Source organism: Chiloscyllium plagiosum, unplaced genomic scaffold, assembly GCF_037043375.1.
Source record: "Chiloscyllium plagiosum isolate Xiang-an unplaced genomic scaffold, Cpla_swu_hap1 HiC_scaffold_4, whole genome shotgun sequence".
NCBI lineage: Eukaryota > Metazoa > Chordata > Chondrichthyes > Orectolobiformes > Hemiscylliidae > Chiloscyllium > Chiloscyllium plagiosum.
This window is the reverse complement of record NW_028270142.1, coordinates 110,169,791-110,192,018: the sequence shown is the minus strand read 5'-3', so window position 1 is coordinate 110,192,018 and position 22,228 is coordinate 110,169,791. Positions and strand designations below refer to the sequence as shown.

The 22,228-nt window shown below is 40.1% G+C and overlaps 1 protein-coding gene across 5 annotated transcripts in view; it reads left to right on the top strand.

Moving 5' to 3' along the window:
- nbeal2 (neurobeachin-like 2) overlaps positions 1 to 22,228 on the top strand; it is a 239,977-nt gene that overhangs the window by 176,797 nt on the left and 40,952 nt on the right. For all 5 annotated transcript variants that reach the window (XM_087986597.1, XM_087986596.1, XM_087986593.1 and 2 more), the window contains 8 exons: positions 1,409 to 1,546; positions 5,510 to 5,812; positions 6,762 to 6,911; positions 11,899 to 12,056; positions 13,555 to 13,679; positions 14,355 to 14,475; positions 16,459 to 16,616; positions 19,916 to 20,049. In XM_087986597.1, coding sequence (XP_087842723.1) covers positions 1,409 to 1,546; positions 5,510 to 5,812; positions 6,762 to 6,911; positions 11,899 to 12,056; positions 13,555 to 13,679; positions 14,355 to 14,475; positions 16,459 to 16,616; positions 19,916 to 20,049 — 1,287 coding nt within the window. The remainder of the gene's footprint in view (positions 1 to 1,408; positions 1,547 to 5,509; positions 5,813 to 6,761; positions 6,912 to 11,898; positions 12,057 to 13,554; positions 13,680 to 14,354; positions 14,476 to 16,458; positions 16,617 to 19,915; positions 20,050 to 22,228) is intronic.

Here is a 22,228-nt window from a genome sequence, read left to right as displayed (position 1 = left end):
TGGTTAACTTATGGTGCCATGGTTTTTATTTTATGGGTGGCATGGTGGTACAGTGGTTAGCACTGCTGCCTCACAGTGCCAGAGACCTGGGTTTAATTCCCGCCTCAGGTGACTCTCTGTGTGGAGTTTGCACATTCTCCCCGTGTCTGCATGGGTTTCCTCCCACAGTCCAAAAATGTGCAAGTTAGGTGAATTGACCAAGTTAAATTGCTCGTAGTGTTAGATGAAGGGGTAAATGTAGGGGAATGGGTCTGGGTGGGTTGTGCTTCGGCGGCTCGGTGTGGACTTGTTGGGCTGAAAGGCATGTTTCCACACTGTAAGTAATCTAATCTAATCTAATTTCAAGACAGCATATGAGAGAGAGAGAGAGAGAGAGAGACACTTCCTGGAGTGGTCATCAGAACTTGTTTGCAGATTAAATATTGATGTGTATCAGATTGCTTTCAGCCAGAAGGATTAGAGTTTTTTTTAAGCTTGGGGAAACACTCCTAGCTTGCAAAGATTTTGATTTCAGTTTGTAGGAGTCTTGAAATTAGATGTAAAAAAAAGTTTCCTGTTGAAGAAAGGAGATAGTAGAGAACAATTATGATGTAGGTTACCTCAGTGTAAGGCTTTTTAGTTTGAAAGTTCAAGCAGAAGTATTTGGTTAGAACTAAATAGATTATATGAAACTGAGCTTAGTTGTTGAATATTCGAGAACAGATTATCAGACTCTTGAGCAGGAACAGAAAGCAACTGTTCAAAAGTCAAATCTATAGTTGTGATTGAGAAGGGAATTCTCTCTGGTGTTTGAATAATGTAAAGGGATGTTGTTGGGACAGATGGAATATTGTACATTTATTGTGTTTCAAATGTTTTCCGTTTGTGTTGTACCTAGCGTCAGGGACCCCAGTTCGATTCAGGCCTCAGGAGACTGCAAACTCTACACAGACAGACACATTCTTCCCGAGTCTGCATGGATTTCCTCCGGGTGCTCCAGTTTCTTCCTATAATCCAAAGGTGTGCAGGTTCAGTGAATTGGCCATGCTAAATTGCCCATAGTGTTCAGGGGTGTGTAGGTTAGGTGCATTAGTCCGGGGGTAAATGTAGAGTAATAGAGTAGGGGCATGGGTCTGGGTGGGATACTCTTCGGAGGGTCGATGTGGACTTGCTGGGCTAAAGGGCCTGATTCTGTGATTCTTAGTAGCTTGATTTATTCTATTTTATCTCTTACTTTTGTGTAATAAGCTTCTGTTTTATAGTTAAAGTCAGATTAGTAACATTGCATGTTTTTTTTTCAGTGAATGACCACATTGTTAAATAAACAAATGTTCTATCAAGGCAGATTTCGGTCTAGGATCTTGTTCAGTAGAAGCATCAGTAATAATAGCAAAAGTAATCATTTATTTAACAACCTTCCTGATTTCAGATTCTTGAAGGTGTAATTAACTTATTGGACAAGCTTGCTGTTTGGTACCATTCAGACAATGAGATGTCAGATCTGAAAGAAATGGCTCAGATTGGCCTCAGGATTATCCTGGGTTACATTGTACAGGAAGACATTCAGGTTTGTAAATATTTTACTTGTGAGTAATAGCATAACTGAGGTTTCAGTCCCAGACAAGTCCTGCCTCTCAATTTCTTTGTCAACCTCATCTCCTAGACTCTTCTCAACCCTCTAAATGGAAGAGTAGTTGTCTTTGACTCCCCTTCTGATGTAATTCAACCATGATGGAAATGCCTCTGTTGAGATGCACACAAGATGAAAAATTTAAAGTGAAGACATTCTGGGGAATCAAAGATTTATACAGAGAAGAAGAAAGTAATTCAACTGGTTGTGTCTGTGCTGGATGTTACGATGTCTCGTTCAACAGCCTCAGCCCTGATTTTATTTTTTCTCATCAAATATATATCTAATTCCTATTTGAAAATTACTATTGAATTTGTATACATCACTTTTTAGATAATACTTTCCAAATTTTGTCGTCATGCTTAATGAAAAAAGGCTCCTTATCATCCCTCTGGTTCCTTTGCGGATTATCAGAAATATCTGATTGCCAAGCAAGTGGAAACTCTTTGTCCTCATTAATTAATTCTATCTAAATATGGCATCGTTAAATCTCCCCTAAACCTTCTCCATTCTAGGGAGTTCAATTGCAGCTTTCTCATCGCTCCACAAAACTGATATCCATCTTCTAAAGTCATAGAGATGTACAGCATGGAAACAGACCCTTCGGTCCAACTCGTCCAGACTACCAGGTATCCCAACCCAATCTAGTCCCACCTGCCAGCACTCAGCCCATATCCCTCCAAACTCTTCCTATTCGTATATCCATTCAGATGCCTTTTAAATGTTGCAATTCTACTAGCCTCCACCACTTCCTCTGCAGCTTATTCCATATACGTATCACCCTCTGCGTGAAAAAGTTGCCCCTTAGGTCTCTTTTATATTTTTCCCTTCTCACCCTAAACCTATGCCCTCTAGTTCTGAACTTCCCCAGGTAAAAGACCCCATCCATGCCCCTCGTGATTTTGTAAACTTCTATAAAGTCACCCCTCAGCCTCCAATGCTCCAGGGAAAAACCGCTCCAGCCTATTCAGTCTCTCCCTATAGCTCAAATCCTCCAACCCTGGCAACATGCTTGTAAATAATTTCTGAACCCCTCCAAGTTTCACAATGTCCTTCTGATAGGAAGGAGACCAAAATTGCATGCAGTATTCCAATAGTGGCCTAACCAATGTCCTGTACAGCTGCAACATGACCTCCCAACTCCTGTACTCAGTACTCTGACCAATAAAGGAAAGCATACCAAATGCCTTCTTCACTATCCTATCTACCTGCGACTCCACTTTCAAGGAGCTATGAACCTGCACTTCAAGGTCTCTTTGTTCATCTGCCACTCCATAGCCCTTTGGCCCATCTGATCAAGATCCTGTTGTAACCTGAGGTACCCGTCTTCGCTGTCCATTACACCTCCAATTTTGGTGTCATCTGCAAACTTACTAATTATACCTCTTATGCTCACATCCAAATTATTTATATAAATGATGAAAAGTAGTGGACCCATAACCGACCCTTGTGGCACTCCACTGGTCACAGGCCTCCAGGCTGAAAAACAACCCTCCACCACCCCCTCTGTCTTCTAGCTTCTGTATCCAAATGGCTAGTTCTCCCTATATTCGTTAAGATCTAACCTTGCTGACCAGTCTCCCATGGAGAACCTTGTTGAATGCCTTACTGAAGTCCATATAGATCACATCTACTGTCTGCCCTCATCAATCTTCTTTATTACTTCTTCAAAAACCTCAATCAAGTTTGTGAGACATGATTTCCCACGCACAAAGCCATGTTGTCTATCCCTCCTCAGTCCTTGCCTTTCCAAATATGATATATATCCTAAACATAAAAACAGAAAATGTTGGTAGTACTCAGATAGTCAAACAAAATTCTGATTAAAAAGTGACTGATCTGATACACCAATTGTTTTCCCTTCTGTCAGTGCTGCCAGACCTGCTGAATATTTCCAGCATTTTTTGTTTCCCTTCCAGATTTCCAATATCCACAGTATTTGTCTCCACTGTGGCTGTTGTAAATGTCCTCTGCCCCCATTCATGGTCTTAACATCCTTTCGAAAATATATTGCCCACATTGGACAGCTGGCCCCAGAAAGGTTTCGGAGAAAGTGAGGACTGCAGATGCTGGAGATAGGAGTCAAAAAGTGTGGTGCTGGAAAAGCGCAGCTGGTTAGGCGGCATCCGAGGAGCAGGAGAGTCGACATTTTGAACATAAGCTCTTCATTCCTGATGAAGAACTCATGCTCAAAACACTGACTCTCCTGCTCCTTGGCTGCTGCCTGACCAGCTGTGCTTTTCCAGCACCATGGGCAACATATTTTCGAAAGAATGTTAAGACCTTGAATGGGGGCAGAGGATATTTACAACAGGCACACTGGAGACACATACTGTGGATATTGGAAATCTGGAAGGAAAACAGAAAATGCTGGAAATATGTTTTTCCAGCACCACACTTTTTGACCCATAAAGGTTTAGTACAAAGTCCTTGCTTTGTAATGTGTATCTTACACATAAAGTTAAGGATCCCATATATGTAATCAATAATCTTATAAATTTATTCAACTACCTTGAAAAATGCACATATGTGACTCGCCAGGTCTCTCTGTTCCCACAGCTCCTTTAAATGCAATTTTTCATGCTGCCTCTCCACATTCTTCTTTTCCAAATGCATCACTTCATTTGTGTAGACTTGATGAGACTGTACCTCTTACAAATGTATATATGGATTGAAAAGGGGCAAAAAGGTTTATATGAACGATGCCATACTGCACACTCTTAACTATCTAAAGACCAAGCATTTTCGAGCTCTTTTCTCTCCAGAATAGGGGCAAATAAGATTAATCTAATAAAATCTTGGAAAATATAACCTGGTTGAAAATTGTTGACATGAAGGATATGCTTCCACTTGTGAGCAAGTCCAAACATTGCATTCTTAATGTACAAGTGAGTGATTCTCTTTCGGATAAGAGTGAAGGGAGTTAGTATAAAACATTTGTAAAACATACGCAGGAACAGCGAGACCAGAGGGTTCACAGGCATAGTCGTGTTGTCATTGGACTAATAACCTGGAGTCTCAGGTAATGCTGTAGAGACTTGTGTTGAATTTCCAGTATGGTGGAATTCAATAAAATAAAATCTGAAGTAGAAGAAGTCTAATGATGACCAAGAAACAATTGTCAATTGTCATGAATTTAATCTAGTTCACTAATCCAGTGCAGGCAAGGAAATTTGGTGTCCTCATCTGGTCTGACTCCAAATCAGTAATGATATGGCTAACCCTTAATTGCCCTCTGAAATACCTAGCAAGAAGGGCTGCACAGATGACAGCAGCACTACAGTCTGAGCTGGTTGAGTCTTAAAGGACGTAGCTGCAGGACTTGGTCTTCAGCAGGTGGCAGGGGAGTCAACAAGAGGGAAAATTCATCCACACCAAACTGCAGTTCTGTCAAGCACGAAAGAGAGTGCAGAAACTCAATGTGACAGGTCACCACCATCTTCTCAACTGCGATTAAGAATGGGCAGTAAATGCTGGCCAAGACATCAACACCCTCATCTCATGAATGAGTGGAAGTAAACCAATCTTTGAAGGTAGTAAGATAAGGTGATAAGTCAAACAAAAACGTTGTTAACAAGTTAAGAAATAATTTAGGACCATTAACTTTGCTCTCATCACTTTGTCTGACTTCAAGTATATATATATGGTAATGATGACACTTTGTGATGAATGAGATTGTCTTCATTTAACATATAGAAGAACTCAAGTGAATCTACCTTTTGCCATGAGAGTTAGCCACATAAAACGTCTGTCCTTGCCGGTGGAAGATATCTTTTAAATATAGCTTCAGCTCCCCACTACTACTTAATGCTCGTTAATTTGTTAGCCACATAGGAAAATGTTTTGTCTGCTTAGGATGCTGTCAATGTATTCAACTTTTCGTTCCTCAATTCCCCTCAGGTGTGTGCAATGGCCTGTGTGAAGCTTCATAGCCTCCTCCAGACCATGCCGATACAGAAGGAGGAGGCTTGCTTTCTGCTGGGAAAACTGGATGTTCCCCTTACGAGATCCATCAAGGGTAAGACTGAGATCTTCTCTTACCTGATGCCCATTGTCCGCACTCTCATGGACCAGTGTTACCAATTGCTTGAGCTGCAATACCAACTGCCATCCCTGCCACCCACCAATGGCAGCCCGACCTTCTTTGAGGATTTCCAGCATTTCTGTGTTACCTCTGAATGGAGACTCTTCATGGAAAAACAGGTACGCATTTTACTTATTTAAGCGCAATGTGATATATCTACATATTTTTTAAGGATGGCATGGTTTGATGTGACTGGGTTTCTGAGATGGTTATCAAAGAAGTCAATTACCCTAGTCTTATTTTCATTTATAATCTAAATTTTCACACCTCAAAAGTGTGAGATTCCTCATGGACATCAGTCATATCTTTTTGTTCTACAATCTTTCAAAGCTTATCTTAGTGTTAACTGAAAAATTCAACTTGATTTTTTTTGTTTTTTTATCCAATTTGATACTTTTGGCACAATTTGTGACACTTCACCTAGGTTACTTACTTTAAGAAAAATAACTTCGTCCAGACTCCATCTACAGACTTGTTTTTCCTTCTCCTCCTCTTCTGTTCATTCCTCATGTCTTCCCAGGCAACTTTCTGGTCCTTGCCCTCCCACTATTTTCTGTTCAATTCATTGCTTTACTAGACTGATATCCTAGCTTTTCCTCAGTGATTTTCTCTCTGCTAAAATCTGATTGATCTTCTCAATCTGTCAATCACTCAGTCCTTTTGTTTTGCCTTTGTTTCCAGACTTACTGTACACCAAGATGTCTACTCTCGTTCTCTCTTTCTGTCATGGGATCTCCATGCTCAATTTGTTTTTATGCTTATCCTGTTAACTCCTTTGACCTGGTCATCTTGTATCTCCTGTTTTTCTTCCCTTGATCAGCTGTGTACTTTGCCCCCGTGATTATCTTCTGTTGGCGTTACCTTTTAAGCCTATTGTATTGCTACATATTAAATCAAACCTTATTCTATTTTATTGTATCTTGTCTCATCACATCATTTTGATATTATGATTTTGAAGCCTATGTTATCCTCCCATATTTTATTGTGACCTATTTTCTTTCATTCTTGTGAATGTATTTTCTTTGGTGTAGTTGACTTCTAGTGGACATAACTGTATATTTTTTACAGGTTCTGAAAGCTATGACTCAGTACGAGCATGACACGTTTGCCAGAAGTCACAATCAGATGTCTAGCTTCTGGAATTCCTGCTATGACTCTCTAATGAGCAGCTCGCTACGTCGGGAGCATGAGCGTGGGGAGAGTCGTTCCAAGTTTGAGGTAGCTGATGCACTTGCCATCTTTTGACACACCCTATACAGTTTAAAGTATTGATGGGCTCCACCACTTATTTAATGTCTTTTCTCTCAGATCCTGCACAGTCTTCATTATCTTGGGCTTCACCCTAGCCTCCTAATCTACACCAGAGACCCTATCATACTCTAACCGATTATGAATTTACTCCCACCCACTTACTCTCCTAACTGGAAGTATTGATTCTTTCAAATGTCCACTACGTAGACTTACTTCAGAAATGAGTGTTTTGAAGAAGGAAATATAAAAAGTTGAGACATAATATGTATGGTATCTTTGAGAAGAAAAGTTGACTTTGAATCCAAGGGCTCCCTCAACTGTCTGACTGTGGTATTTTTCTTAATCAAGTCGAGGTGTGTTTTAATCAGTAGTGATTGGCGGTTCTGATCAGCCATTAGTTCATCATTTTTGTGAAGCCACCATGTCGTTCAGAGTGAATTGAATGAACAGTGTCCTTTTGCATTTAGGAAATTGTATATTAATAGGTTTCAGATTCATTCCATGATTCTGGTCAACTAAATCATTCCGATCAACCAGAGATCTTGCAGCCAAACTAGTCTAAAATTTTGGTGTTTTCCTTGAAAAATACTAGTGTTTTTGAGCATTTGTTCTTCTCATAAGGGTAATACTTGAGATTTTTTTTCCCTTCTTTAGCTGCTCTAAGTAGATGATAATAAACCTTATCCATGAACTGCTAGTGTCCTTGTGGCAGTATTATGCTAGGAAGGGAATATTAAAATTTTGACCGAAAGATGTTGAAAGGACGGTTGTGGTGTTAGCTAAAAACAATTGGGAGAATGAGCAGAGCTGACACGAATGTGATGAGCTAAATTGTTGTCTCCTGTGCTGTAACCATATTATGATTCTACAAGATGCCGAAAGGTTCAGTGGATAATATAGGAGAGCATATGCGGAGCAGCATTAAGCACCTGAAAAGGAGGTGTCGACCTGGCAAAACACAAGAATACATGCTTGCTATACCATGCCATTGAATCAACATATAACAGATAGAGCAAAGCAATCACATAAACACAGATCGGAAACAACTGCCGCATCCAATTGTGAATGGTGATGGACAACTTCAGCAACTGACTGGAGGAGGCGATTCCATACATTCCATCCTTAATGGAGTGTAAAGCAACAAAGTACATAATGCAAAAGGTTGGAGCACTTGCCACCATCTTCAACTAGAAGTATCAAATGGATAATAAAAGCAAAATACTTTGGATGCTGGAAATTTGAAACAAGCAGAGAAAATGCTGGAGAAACTTAACAGATCTGGTAGTATGTGTGGAGAAAGAAACAGAGTTAATGTTTTAAGTCCAATATGACGCATATCCAGCACTGAAAGGGGTTGCAAGATGGTGATTTTTTTGTACTTTTGATGCAGTGCAAAAGACAAAATGGCTGATAATGGGGTGAGAGAGAATTGGGGATGCCAAATGGGGTAAATTAAGGTGTGGTTTTCATGACCAAGACCAAAGTTGACAGACACAAACATCGCAAGTCGATTCTGAGGGGAAAGGAAGATGTAGAAAACAACGGAAGCCAGGCATCATGAGGTCAGGCTCTGAAGCAATGGAATTCAACATTGAGTCCTAGAGATTGTAAAGTGCTGAAGCAAAAATGAGGTAATGTTCCTCGAGTTTGTGTTATGCTTTGTTAGAATATTGAAACAGGCCCAGGCCAGAAATGGTCACATGACAGCAAGACAGTTTTTTGAAATGACAAACAACTGGAAGGTCAGGATTATTCCTATAGCTAGACAGAGCTATTCTGAAAAGTGGTCACCCAGTCTGCATTTGGTCTCTCCAATGTAAAGAAGTCTGCTTTGTGAACAGCAAATACAATAGACAAGACTGAATGAGTACAAGTAAAATTCACTTCACCTGAGAGTGTGTTTGGACAGGGAATAGGGAGGAAATGGATGGGCAAGTTTTCCAAATTCCACCATTGATAAGTAACATGAGGGAGTGAGGAAGTGCTAGATGTAATGGAGAAGTTGACTAGTGAGGCATGGAGGGAACAGTGCTGCAGAAGGCAAACCATCCCCCATCTCAGTGGTCTGAACGCTGTCTGGTTCTTCCTTGAAAAGATAGACCGATTTTTAATTAATAAGGGAATTGACGCTTGATGGGCCGAATCGCCTACTTCTGCTCATAGTCTTATGATGTAAAAACTTGCTTATTTTTATTCTTATCCATGAATTCCATTAGTACCTTTTTAATATTCTGCTCAGAAATAACAGGCCTTGTTAAGGAAATGCAATAATATCTCAACTGCAAATTTACAGATCTCCAAAAGACATTCACTTTATCATCCTCAATATCTAACTTCATTCGGGGCTTTTTATTGAAATCTTGCTTAATAGTAAAGGTATTTCACTGATTACTATATCAATATCTACAAGGTGATTAATCCTTGCTACCTTGGACAGAATCTTTACTCTTTTTACTGATTTCAAAGTGTTAACCTCACTTACTTTTGATGTGCAACCACTTGAATGAATTGGTGACTACAACTAAAGTTATTGATGATCAATACAGTGTTTTCTGATAAGTCTGTATCGTCCTCCTCGCCTTCTGTATCTTTCATGTCACATGTCGGCTCCAGAAACCCTGCTCTTCTTTTGGGCAATTAAATTTTGTTTTCTGAAGAAATAACAAAGTGGATTAATGAGGGCAGCGTGGCAGACATGATCTATATGGACTTCAAGGCGTGTGACAAGGTTCCCCCGGGACACTGGTTAGCAAAGTTAGATTTCATGGAATACAGAGACAACTAGCCATTTGGATACAGAACTGGCTCAAAGGTAAAAATCAGAGGGTGGTGGTGGAGGGTTGTTTTTCAGACTGGAAGCCTGTGACCAGTGGTGTGCTACAAGGATTGGTTATGGGTCCACTACTTTTGGTCATTTATAAATTATTTGGATGTGAACGTAAGAGGTATAGTTCGTAAGTTTGCAGATGACACCAAAATTGGAGTTGTAGTGGACAGTGAAGAAGGTTACTTCGGATTACAATGGGATTTTGATCAGATGGGCTAATGGGCTGAGGATTTAATTTAGATAAATGTGAGGTGCAACATTTTGGGAAAGCAAATCTTAGCAGGACTTATACACTTAATGGTAAGGTCCGAGGGAGTGGTGCTGAACAAAGAGACCTTGGAGTGCAGGTTCATGACTCCTTGAAAGTGGAGTCGCAGGTAGATAGGATAGTAAAGTGGCATTTGGTCTGCTTTCCTTTATTGGTCAGAGTATTGAATACAGGAGTTGGGAGGTCATGTTGCGGCTGTACAGGACATTGGTTAGGCCACTGTTGGAATATTGCATGCAGTTCTGGTCTCTTTCCTATTGGAAGGATGTTGTGAAACTTGAAAGGGTTCAGAAAAGATTTACAAGGATGTTGCCAGGGTTGGAGGATTTGAGCAATAGGGAGAGGCTGAGTAGGCTGGAACTGTTTTCCCTGGAGTGTCTGAGATGAGAGGTGACCTTATAGAGGTTTATAAAATCATGAGGGGCATGGAAAGGATAAATAGACTCCCCTTGGGTGGGGGAGTCCAGAACTAGAGGATATAGGTTTAGGGTGAGAGGGCAAAGATAAAAAAGAGACATAAGGGGCAACTTTTTCACGCAGAGGATGGTGCTTGTGTGGAATGAGCTGCCAGAGGAAGTGATGGAGGTAAGTACAATTGCAACATTTAAAAGGCATCTGGATGGGTATATGAATAGGAAGGGTTTGGAGGGATATGGCCTAGATGCTGGCAGGTGGGACTAGATTGGTTTGGGATATCTGGTTGGAATGGATGAGTTGGATCGAAGGTTCTGTTTCCATCTCTATGACTCTAAATGCATAATGATAGATTGAGTGACATCTGAAGTATCCATTAACTACACCTTGGTTATCCCTAAGTTCATTTTATTCAACTCCAATTCAAACCTTATGTCCGAAAGTACACCTAATTAGGCAATTATCCTCTGCTAACAATGTTAGATGACCTCCGAGTATATTTGTGAAGGCTAGAATGTTTTGGAGACTTCTATTACTTGCCCCTCAGCATTGATCTCTGCTCTATACAATTGCTCTACAGCTGGCTGGCTCCTATGACCATTTACAGAGCTGTTTCATTTAATTAACCTGTTTCTCTGGCAGGTGAAATCGGAACTGGCCCAGAGAGAGAGGGACGCAGCCCATTTTCCAAAGAAGCCTTACACATCTCAGTACTCTGGCAACTTCAAAAACCAAATTGATAAGAAAACAGCCCATGAGAACACTGATGTATTAGGACACTGATCTGGGGAAGGTGGGACTTAAACTTGAACCTCCTGGATCAGAGGAAGGGACACTACCACTGCACCACCAGAACCCTCCAAGCCATCTCAGCTTTTCTTTTGGTTATATTCTAATTAACCTAATCTCAGTTGCTATTTCACACTCTGAAAGCAGGTGGGACTTGAAACTAGGCTTCCTAGCGTAGAGGCAAGGACACCACTACTATGCCACAAGGTCCCCAAGCAATCTGTTTTTTTTAATATCCATAAGTACTCTTACACACAACTGAAAAGTATTTATCCAATCATCCATGGTATTTTTCATCTATTAACCACACCAATAAGTTGTCCGTACTTTCCAATTGATTTGTTTACATGCAAGTCCCATTAAGGGCAATGAAGAGCATCGAAGTTGAGAGATAGAGGTGAGGTGCAGGCTAAATCAAAATGGACACGATTTAATGAACTAATCCGTACCATGCACCTGTTTACTGCCTCCAACTACTAGGAATTTAACATCCATCAAGAGAAGCTATTAAATACTGAATAGCATGCTATGTTTGAGGTCTGAGGGAAAGGAAAGGGCTTATTGGGCAAGACAGTGTGCTCCTTTTATTAAAAATGACCTAGAGTTAATGAAAATATTAGAGTTGTCATTCTCCTATCTATTCCATCTCCCTCAAGGAGTTGATGCTGGAGCCATACATGAAGCGTGTGAGATTTGAGAATGCTCGATACAGCAATATCCTCAAACAGATCAACAGTCATCACAACACAGTGCTTCGGCAGTGGCAATCATTAAGACGTCTCTTTACTTGCCCACGTGGGGCCTGGGCCGAATGGTAGGTGACAGCTTTTTTAAAAAAAACAACAATTCAGTATTGAGTTTGGACATTATTGGAAAAAAATGTTTTTTTTTCCAGCAATCCAAAAGCTTAGCAGTCCCTTTTCCTGACACCTGACCTTTTAAAAGCTGAATATTCACTGTGTTCATCCAGGTCTCAGAATTACTGGACTAATACTATAACCACAAGGGGGTAGTAATTTCAATCAACCTGTTACAATATCTTATGAATGTTGGGGCAGGTGAGATTTGAATCCTAATCTTCTGAACCAGACACTACAACCACATCACAAGGGCCCTGCCATTTAGATGGTTTGGTGCACTGGAACTAACCTTTTCTAGCTCTTACTGACAGAATTAAAGTCCTTCCATGTTTGCTGGTTATTACAGATAATGGCACTAAATTGGCAATCTTAATCACTGACTGTAGGAAACTGACAAATTGTTACATTGGCCTGGAGGCTTTTGGACTGAGACATATTGGAATTGGGAGAAAGATTTGTATTGATTTGTTCATTCTGCAAGTGAACCGGGATTGCTTGGTGGTTTAAAATCATGTCATTCTCTGACATTAATATCTCTTGCATTACTGTGCATCCTTGGTTAATATTAAAATCACATCAGTATATGCTATCAAGATATCCCGAGTGATTTGCATATCATGAAGTTCTTTTGAATTTACTGCTGTAATGGAGGAAACTGAAAAGCCAAGAAGGCTGCACATGTCAATGAAAAGCAACATCAAATTATTTTGCATTTTGGTAGAGGGGAAATTATTGACCACAGCAATAGATGAACTCCCACAACACTAGATGAACTCCTTGTTTCTCATTGAATATCACTACACCATCTTTTATATCCATCCGAGACAGCAGACAGCACCTTGTTTTGACTTTTCATCTAAAAGGCAACACTTTCTACAGTGCAATATTTGATCAGTCCTGCTGTGGAGTATCAGCCTGAATTCACATGATTCACATGAGTTGGAACATTTCTGTGTTCAAGTTTTAACTCCCAACCATTTGACTTGGCTGTCATGAATGAATGATAATCTAAAGTATTTATTTAATCCTTAAGTAGCAACATTACCGTTTACTCTGCATTTAATTTAATGTTACCATAGTCCTACGAGACCATAAGGCTGCTCTTTAATTAGAGAGAGAGACAAACAATTGGTGGTGATTCAACCTGAAGTCACCATGCCTCAGGCTGGGCGAGAGATTGAGAAGTAGAGTTCATGGTAACCCCAGTAAGTGTGGGAATTGAACCGTCACTGTTAGTGTCATTTTGCATCACAAACCAGCCATCCATTCAAAAGTGCTAACAGGGCCCTGACGGGGAGTATCAATCAGTGAGAGTCTGCATTGGAAAGGTTGGCATCAAGGTTAGTGTATTCAGCTCCAATGATATTTCTGATTTCTTGACAATTGTTTTAGGATGATATGCATATAGGTTACTGTTTCCCACAGCTGATTCAACTTCTTCTTACTCTATAGCAATCTGACTGAAATTAAATGGAAACTATCAAGTGTGGAGACCTACTCAAGGATGAGGCTCAAATTGGTTCCAAACTACAATTTCAGCACACATGCAGAAGCTAGTGCCTTGCGGGATAACCTTGGTAAACAAATATGTACTTATCTTTAGGCTAGTGTTAAAGAAAAAGAGAAACTTGCATTTTACGAAACTGTTCAAAATCTTAGTATTTCCAAATAGATTTAAATCGATTAGAAAAGTTGTGTTTCTAATGTAAGAAACTCTCTGTCAATTTTAGTCAGCTTATTCCCAACTTTTAAGGGTATGTTCAGACCACAAAACTGTTCAAGCTGTTTATCCTCATTATTCCTCTTCATCCTGATCCGCTGGGGTTTCTTCAGAAATATAGAGAAAAGAATAATTTTAACCATGAAGCTATCAGATCGTCGTTTCATTCATCTGTAATGAAAGGAAACCTGCTGTGATTATAGCTTGTGTTTGAATGTGATTTTTATTCAACACCGCTGTGCTCAGCTCTTTGTTGTCCACTGAAATGACCATCCAAACCCATCATTATTTCAAACTGCAACAAAGATTTCTAATGACGTGTAAGAGCACCTTTGTCATATACACTGTTGCAGTTTAAGAAAGCCCAGCATCTCCCTGAGGACAACTGGGAATGAGTGAGAAACATCGGCTGTGTCAGAAATGCCCATAAACAAGAACTAATCCAAATAAATCATCTATTTTAATTGGTGCATGTTACAAGCATGTAACAGCAGAAAGGATCCAAAACTGACTAATACTTGGTTTTTCATAGGTACCGATCACATGAGAAGCCCACCGGCTGCTTTACCACTTGCAGTTGCAAAGGAAGCAAAAGTAAATGAGTTGGAAGATGATCAGCTTGGAGATGAAGATCTTGTTTTCCTTAATAGCCAGTAAGTATTTGGTCAATGCAGCAACCAGTATTTAAAGATGGTTCTGGATTAGTGGTGCTGGAAAAGCACAGCAGTTCAGGCAGCATCCGAGGAGCAGTAAAATTGACGGTTCGGGCAAAAGCCCTTCATCAGGAATACAGGCAGAGTGCCTGAAGGGTGGAGAGATAAATGAGAGGAGGGTGGGGGTGGGGAGAAAGTAGCATAGAGTACAATAGGTGAGTGGGGGTGGGGATGAAGGTGATAGGTCAGGGAAGAGGGTGAAGTGGATAGGCAGAAAAGAAGATAGGCAGGTAGGACAAGTCATGGGGAAAATGCTGAGGTGGAAGTTTGGAACTGGGGTGAGGTGGGGGAAGGGGAAATGAGGAAACTGGTGAAGTCCACATTGATGCCCTGGGGTTGAAGTATTCTGAGGCGGAAGATGAGACGTTCTTCCTCCAGGCGTCGGGTGGTGAGGGAGTGGCGGTGAAGGAGGCCCAGGACCTCTATGTCCTTGGCAGAGTGGGAGGGGGAGTTGAAATCTTGGGCGACAGGATGGTGTGCTTGATTGGTGCAGGTGTCCCAGAGATGTTCCCCAAAGCGCTCTGCGAGGAGGCGTCCAGTCTCCCCAATATAGAGGAAACCACATCGGGAGCAACGATATTTAAAGATGACTTAGCCAAGTGCTAGCCTCTAGCTTACTGTCCGCAATGATGCGGTGATTGTTAACAACAGCACGCCACTATTACTCGTTGTAATATGCAGTGCACTTTGAACAGTTAAAATATTTAGCAGATTCTCATGGTGATTTTTGAATTATCTAATTTGTACTATGAGCATAGAAATGGAAGATGCAATTATAAAAGTAACCCAGCTGAAGTTTGGAAAAAACTTTTTCTCATACAGAAGCAGGTAGAATAGTCAATGTCTGTTACATAACAAAAAAAACAGAACAAGCTGAAATCTGAGTTAGACCAAAATGAGTCAAACATTGTGGAAGTTGATGCCTCCAAAGTAATTTCAAAAAATTAAAAGTAGGGCACAATTTACATTTTGACTTTTCTGATCTCAGAACTTCCTACGATACTTAACAACCCAATGAGACATTGTGGTCAAAATTGTAATGCAGGAAAGGTGACAGCTAATTAGACAAGGCCCAGATTCTTTTCTATACATTCATGAAATATGGGCATGGCTGTCTGGGTCAGCATTTATTTCCCATCCCTAATTCTGGCTTGAACTGACGCCTTATTAGGGCCACTTTAGAGGGCAATTAAGAATCAACCACATTGCTGTGGGTCTGCAGTCACATGTAGGCCAGATGTCTGCCTCGGCTTCTAAATTTAAATTGCCATTTCACTGCTGTTATTGTTTTCTGTTTTGGGCAGGCACAATGGTTAGCACTTCTTCCTCACAGTGCCAGGGACCCAGGTTTGATTCCAGCCTTGGATGAGTGTCTGTGCGGAGTTTGCATATTCTCCCCATATCTGCATGGGTTTCTGTTGGGTGCCCTGGTCTCCACCCACAGTCCCAAGTTAGGTGGATTAGTGATGCTAAAATTGTCCTGTCATGTCCAGAGATGTGCAGATTAGGTGGGTTAGGCATGGTAAATGTAGGGTTACAGGGGTAGATTGGGGGACTGAGTCTGAGTGGGATGCTCTTCAGAGGGTCAGTGTGACTCATTGGGCCAAATGTCCTCTTTCCTCCCTGTTAGGATTCTGTGATTTTATATCACTTCACATAATGTTGATGCATTTTCATACCAATGTATCCAGTCTTGTTGAGTTCCAGTCTCTAAACATCTGTCATGCATGGTATTCTTTTGCAGAGCCAACATCAAAAGAGTGCAAAATCTAAATGCAATTGATATAATCTAACCTTGGCACCAGACTGTTTGTGACTATGCATACTGGAGACATTTAACATTGGTTTTTTGTGCAATGAATTATTTGCTAATGAAATGGATTAGTTTATTAGTTCTTGTTCACTGAGCAATCATTTTTGCAGAGTTGAATCTGAGGAGCCCAGTCAGAAGGAGAAATTGGTGATCTCAGAGGAGTGTGAGTTGATCACAACTGTTGCAGTGATCCCTGGGCGCCTGGAAATCACCACACAGCATATGTATTTCTATGATGGCAGTATTGAAAAAGAAGAGACAGAGGAAGGTGAGATTCCTGAAACTCCTTTGCTGCTTTGTTACTGTCCTAACAAGGCCTTTGTATCCCAAGCTGGCAATTTAATGAAGTAATGCTGCACCTGAACCAAGCTTTTATTAAGGAGGCAGTTTGACATAACTGCACAAGCCCATTCCACCATTCAATTCAACCTAAACTGATCAGGACCTCAACCAAATCTCAATATCATTTTCAACCTTGATTCTTGATTGATTGAACCCTTCAATCTTCTAAACTCAAAGAAATACCAGCCCAAAGTTTGCATCTTATCCTCAGTAAGTAACCATTTAAAGCCATGGTCAAATTCTCATAAACCAATGCTGTACACCCTTTAAGCCTTGCCCACCCATCTGTGGATGTTGTGTTCAAAACTGAATATAGTCCTCCAGATGGAGACTGGCTCAGACATTGCACAACTGAAGCAATACTTCCTCCCTCTGGCTTTTCAAGCCCCTTGTGAAAAGGCCAATACCCATTTGTTTTCTTGTTCACTTTTTGGCACTGCCACAGGTTTTAGTAATTTGAACACTCAACTCTGTTTCCTCATTTGCAGTTTCTAGTTCCTCACGATGAAGAAAATGTTCCATTTTGTCTTTCTTAAATCTAAACCTCATGATGTAACTCTTTCCAAACTAAAATCCATCTGTTAGATTTTTGCTCATTGTGTCTATCTCCCTTTGTAATGTTTCTGTTCAGATCCACACAGTGCAGCTCCAACAACACTGAAGAAGCTTGGGCAACATCCAGAGCAAAGCAGCTGGCTTGATTGGCACTAGATCCACAAACCCCCTCCACCACTGACTGTCAGTAGCAGCAGCAGTGTATTACTATCTACAAGATACAGAAATTCTCCAACGCACCTCAGACAACACCTTTCAAATACACAGCCACTTCCGTCTGGAAGGACAAGGACAGCAGATGAATGGGAACTTGCAAATTCCCCTCTAAGTTACTTGCCATCCAAACCTGGAAATATATTGCTGTTTCGTTATCACAAATCTTGAAACTCCCTTCCTAATGGCCTTGTGGGTCTACCTACAGCAAATGGATTACATCAGATGAAGAAGGCAGCTGACCACTACCTTCTCAAGGGCAATTAAGGATGGGCAATAAAAATTGGCCCACCCAGAAATGCCAGCATCCAGTGAATGAATAAAAAAGAAAATGTGACATGATTCCCAACTTAGTGTCACCTGCAAACTTGGATAAACAACTGTCTCATCACTGAGAATTTGGTGTAGGTTCCAGAGGAGACCACTTATCCCATGCCACTAATCAGAATGCATCCCATTACCATTGCTGTTTATATCCTATTACCCAACCACAAGTTTACATTTTATTTTACTAAATAATCTCTCATATGGAGCTTTGTAAAATGCCTGATATCCATAATGATGATATGCATAGAAATTCACATTTCCATTATGTCACTGGCCTCCCCAGAAATTGCGCTTGATAAATCAGACATGACCTATTCTTCACAAGTTTCTATACATTTCTTTTAATTAGTTGATGCTTGTTAAAATGTTCAGTCTCTCTGTTACTGGATTCTAGTAACTTCCCCAGTATAGTCAGTTAGTAACACTCTCACCTCTGAGTCAGAAGCTACTAGGCTCAATTCCGTGAAAGTATTTATTTCTTTTATTAAATTGCTCTCCATAGTGTTTTCTCACTGCCTCCTTTCTTAACTTATAAATGTAATTTCAATACTTTCCAATCCAAACCAGCAACTCCTAAGTCTGGAGAGTCAAACTCAGCACTGCTGATTGAGTTTTCTGTAAATTAGGAACAATAAGGAGCAGAGGGGTATGTTTCTATTGGAGTACAGGAATGCTGATATTTAAAGTGTTTAAACTCATTGTGGAATTTATCTTTTCAGGAAATTATTGAATTTAATCCCAAATTTAGAAGACCTATTCACTGAGCATGGCTTGATAGGCAACAACAATTAAATATTTCCATCTGCTAGAACCTTGTCACGTTTCTGATCTCATGTTTAAATCAGCCACCTAGCAAAATAAAAGGACTTGCAATTATATTTATGTAAAATCTGCCATGACCTTAGGATTTCTCAGAACAGTTCACTGCCTGTGTAGAACTGTGACATTTTCTTCATTCATTCATGGGATGTAGGCATCGCTAGCTGGGCCAGCACTTACTGTTCATCTCTAATTTACAGAAGGCAGTTAAGAGTCACTGGTTGCTGCATGTCCTGCAATACAACAATGTATCCTCAAAGCCATAATGTGTAGAATTCACTACGGGCAGAATTTGGCCAGGGCACCAACAACTTGCATTGAAAAGGAACCTTTATAGCAAACTGTCCCAAATATTTGATTACGATTAGGAATCGTAGTCAAATAATGAGTCACATGAATAAATATTAGCACAAGTGACCAAATACTTAGTAAAAGCAGCTTAAAAGGATGAGAAAGGGAAATAGAGAGGTTTAGAAAAGGTATTGCTGATTTTGAACCTTGACCCCTGGGAGTGGGACAGTGAAAATTAGGTTTGGGTAAGTACCAGAATTGGAGGAGTACAGAAATCATAGCTGGCTGTCAAGTTAGGGCAGGCACCAGATTTATGGATGGTTCAAAGTTTACAAAGAATGGTAAGTGGGAATGTACCCAGGTTGATGACTCTGCTGTTTTTCATAATAGTGTCGTTTTTTTAAGTCACCTTAAGAGTGCAGACTGAAGTCTCTGGTGCAAGCCTTCATTATGAACTGCAGTATTAAAGTGGATTATGCGCCTAGTTCTCTGGAATGGGATATAATCCCACAATTGTCCAAGTCATATGTCAGGCTATTAACAGTGAGCCACAGCAGGTATTGTAACAACTTTCATTTACACATCACCTTTAATATTGCACAACACCCAAAAATATTTCCAGCAAAAAGATTTGATGCAGTGCCACATGATAGAATGATAAGGCAGATGACCAAACGTTTGGTTAAAGAGGTCAGTTTTGAGGGTTGAGCAGATTTCACAACATGGGGAAAACATCACTAACACTTCTGGTTCCTGAACACTCGCCAGAAAATGTGCATCAATTGCTACCAAGTTATGATGGGTTGAGGATCAGTTATGGTGTCCCTACAATGTCATAGTGCACCAACAATTGACTACCAAGCTCACTATTAATGAAGAATGGTCAATTTGACAAGGTATAAAAGAATTATGTGTGGAATTGTACTTTGGTTGAATTGTGGCCTTTGGGGAGGGGCAAGCATGGTGGAGTTGGGGTGTGACGAGAATAAGATAATCTGAACTATGGTCCATTTGTTTCAGGAATTGGCTATGATTTCAAGCGTCCCCTGTCTCATCTTGGAGAGATGCACCTCAGACGCTATAACTTGAGGAGATCTGCGTTGGAGTTCTTCTTTATCGACCAATCAAACTACTTTATCAACTTCAAAAAAAAGGTAGTATTGTTAGGTTCTTTTTTTCCTGAGATTCTTACATATTTGATGCAACTGCATCATGCCAACTTTTGTGAACAAGCAAACTTTTATTAAGCACTGTACAATACAAGCTTTGGCAAAACTCTGAAACCTCTTCATGGTTGTGAAGCATGTCCAGGGATGGGGGTCTCTGAATAAAGGAAACAGTCCTTCCTTTATACAAAATCTTTACACCATGGTTAGTAATGCTCGCAAGACAACCCCCAGTCACTCCCTCACAGTCTTGCTACTCAAGATACAATGCAGAGACCTAATCATCTCCAGAAAAAATATAATATAAATCAACACTTAATGGCCAGTTCTAAAGTGAATTGTATTTTTTTTAAACTACAGGGAATAGTCAGAATCCCATCTATAAATTTCTTATTGATTACTGAATAGGGGATGAAAATGTAAATAGGCTTTTTAATAACAAGGAAATGGCCATGGAAATGGCTCTGAAAAATAAAAGATGATAATGTAATTTCTTACAATCTATCTGGAGATCAGAAGCATCCCACCCTAGCCTCGGGACATCCAATTTCCTGCAGGTCAGCAGAGCAAGTTAACTCGTTAATATCACAGTACTTCTGTTTTTTTGAAGCAGGTCCTCCATTACAATGAGATTTATAGTTGCCAATCAAGAAGGGAAGGAGGCAGAAAACAGGAAGGTCAGTTAACTTGAGATGTGCCGTCAGGAAAGTGTTAGAATCCATAATTGAAAAGGTTATGGCTGCGCACTTAAAAAAGCTTAAGGTAATTAGGAAGAGTCAGCATTTCCCTTTTGATGAGTAATATGGGCTGTGGATAAAGGTGATCATGTACTTTGGTTTTGCAAAGGCATTTGACAGAGTGCCATAAAAAATAGCTATGGAACAAAATAGGAGCCCATGGTACAGGTAATAACGTACTAACACAAATAAAAGACTGGCTGACTAACTAAAAACAAAGTTTATATAAATTGGCCTTTTTCTGATTGGCAGGATGTAACAGATGGCATCTCGCAGAGGCCAGGGTCCTCGACTTTTTACAATATATTTTAGTGACTTAGATGAAGGGTGCCAAGGCATGATAGCTATGTTTGACACAAAGATAGGAAACTCTGTTGTGAAAAGAATATAAGGAAGTTGCAGACAGATGAAGATAAGTTGAGTGAGTGGGAGCTACTTCACTTCGGCATGAAGCATACAAAAGCAAAGTCTTTCTTAAACAACAAATAACTGCAGAATTCTGAGTTAGAGAGGGATCCAGGAGTTGAGTACATGAGTCACAAAACGTTAGTATACAGGTGCAGCATGTAACCAAGGTGGTCAAATGGGACGCCATCCTTGACTACAAAAGGAATGGAATATGTTATGCTTCAGTTATGCAAGGTCTTGGTGAGACTACACCTGGAATGTTGTCTAGTTATGGTCTTAATAGGAAAGATGTAAATCTGTTGAAGGTAGTTCAGAGGAGATTTACTAAATTAATACTTGGATTTGTTTTCACTGGAATTTGGAAGAGTGAGAGGTGACTTGGTTGAAGTATAAAAAATCCTAAGTAGTCTTCAAAAGGTGGCAGTAGAAATTGTTTCCGCTTGCTGGTTAATCCAAAATAGGTGACACCTTTTTATTCCATGTGTTACCCTTGGGACAGAGATGAGGGCATTCATCTCAGTGGGTTGAGACACTTTGGAACTTAAATGGATGTTAAGCTAATAGGCCTGTGATTTCCTGCTCTCTGTCTCCTTCCACTCACCTTTTTGGATAAAAGAGTTACATTACTTATCTTTCATTCTGTTGGAAACTTCCCTGAATCAAGGGACTGGTTAGAAGATTAGAACCAACACATCAACTATCTCACTAGTTGCTACATTCACTGCCTAGGCTGATCTTTGTCAGAATTATCAGATCATAGCTCCAACAAATTACTCCGTGCTATCAACCAATGGTAATGCTGGAAAAATCAGATACCAGAATGAAACGTGGCCTTCCAGATCACATGTTTAAGTTTTGAAATTGATCAACATGGCAGTTAGTCATTGAAACATATTCAAATAAGGTTTCAGATGATCTTTGACAAAACAATGTAAGTTAATTGCATAAAAGAGAAAAGGAATAAACAATGTTATCAGTATGAAATAGTCAGAAAGATTTTGAACACATGCAGTGAAATAAAG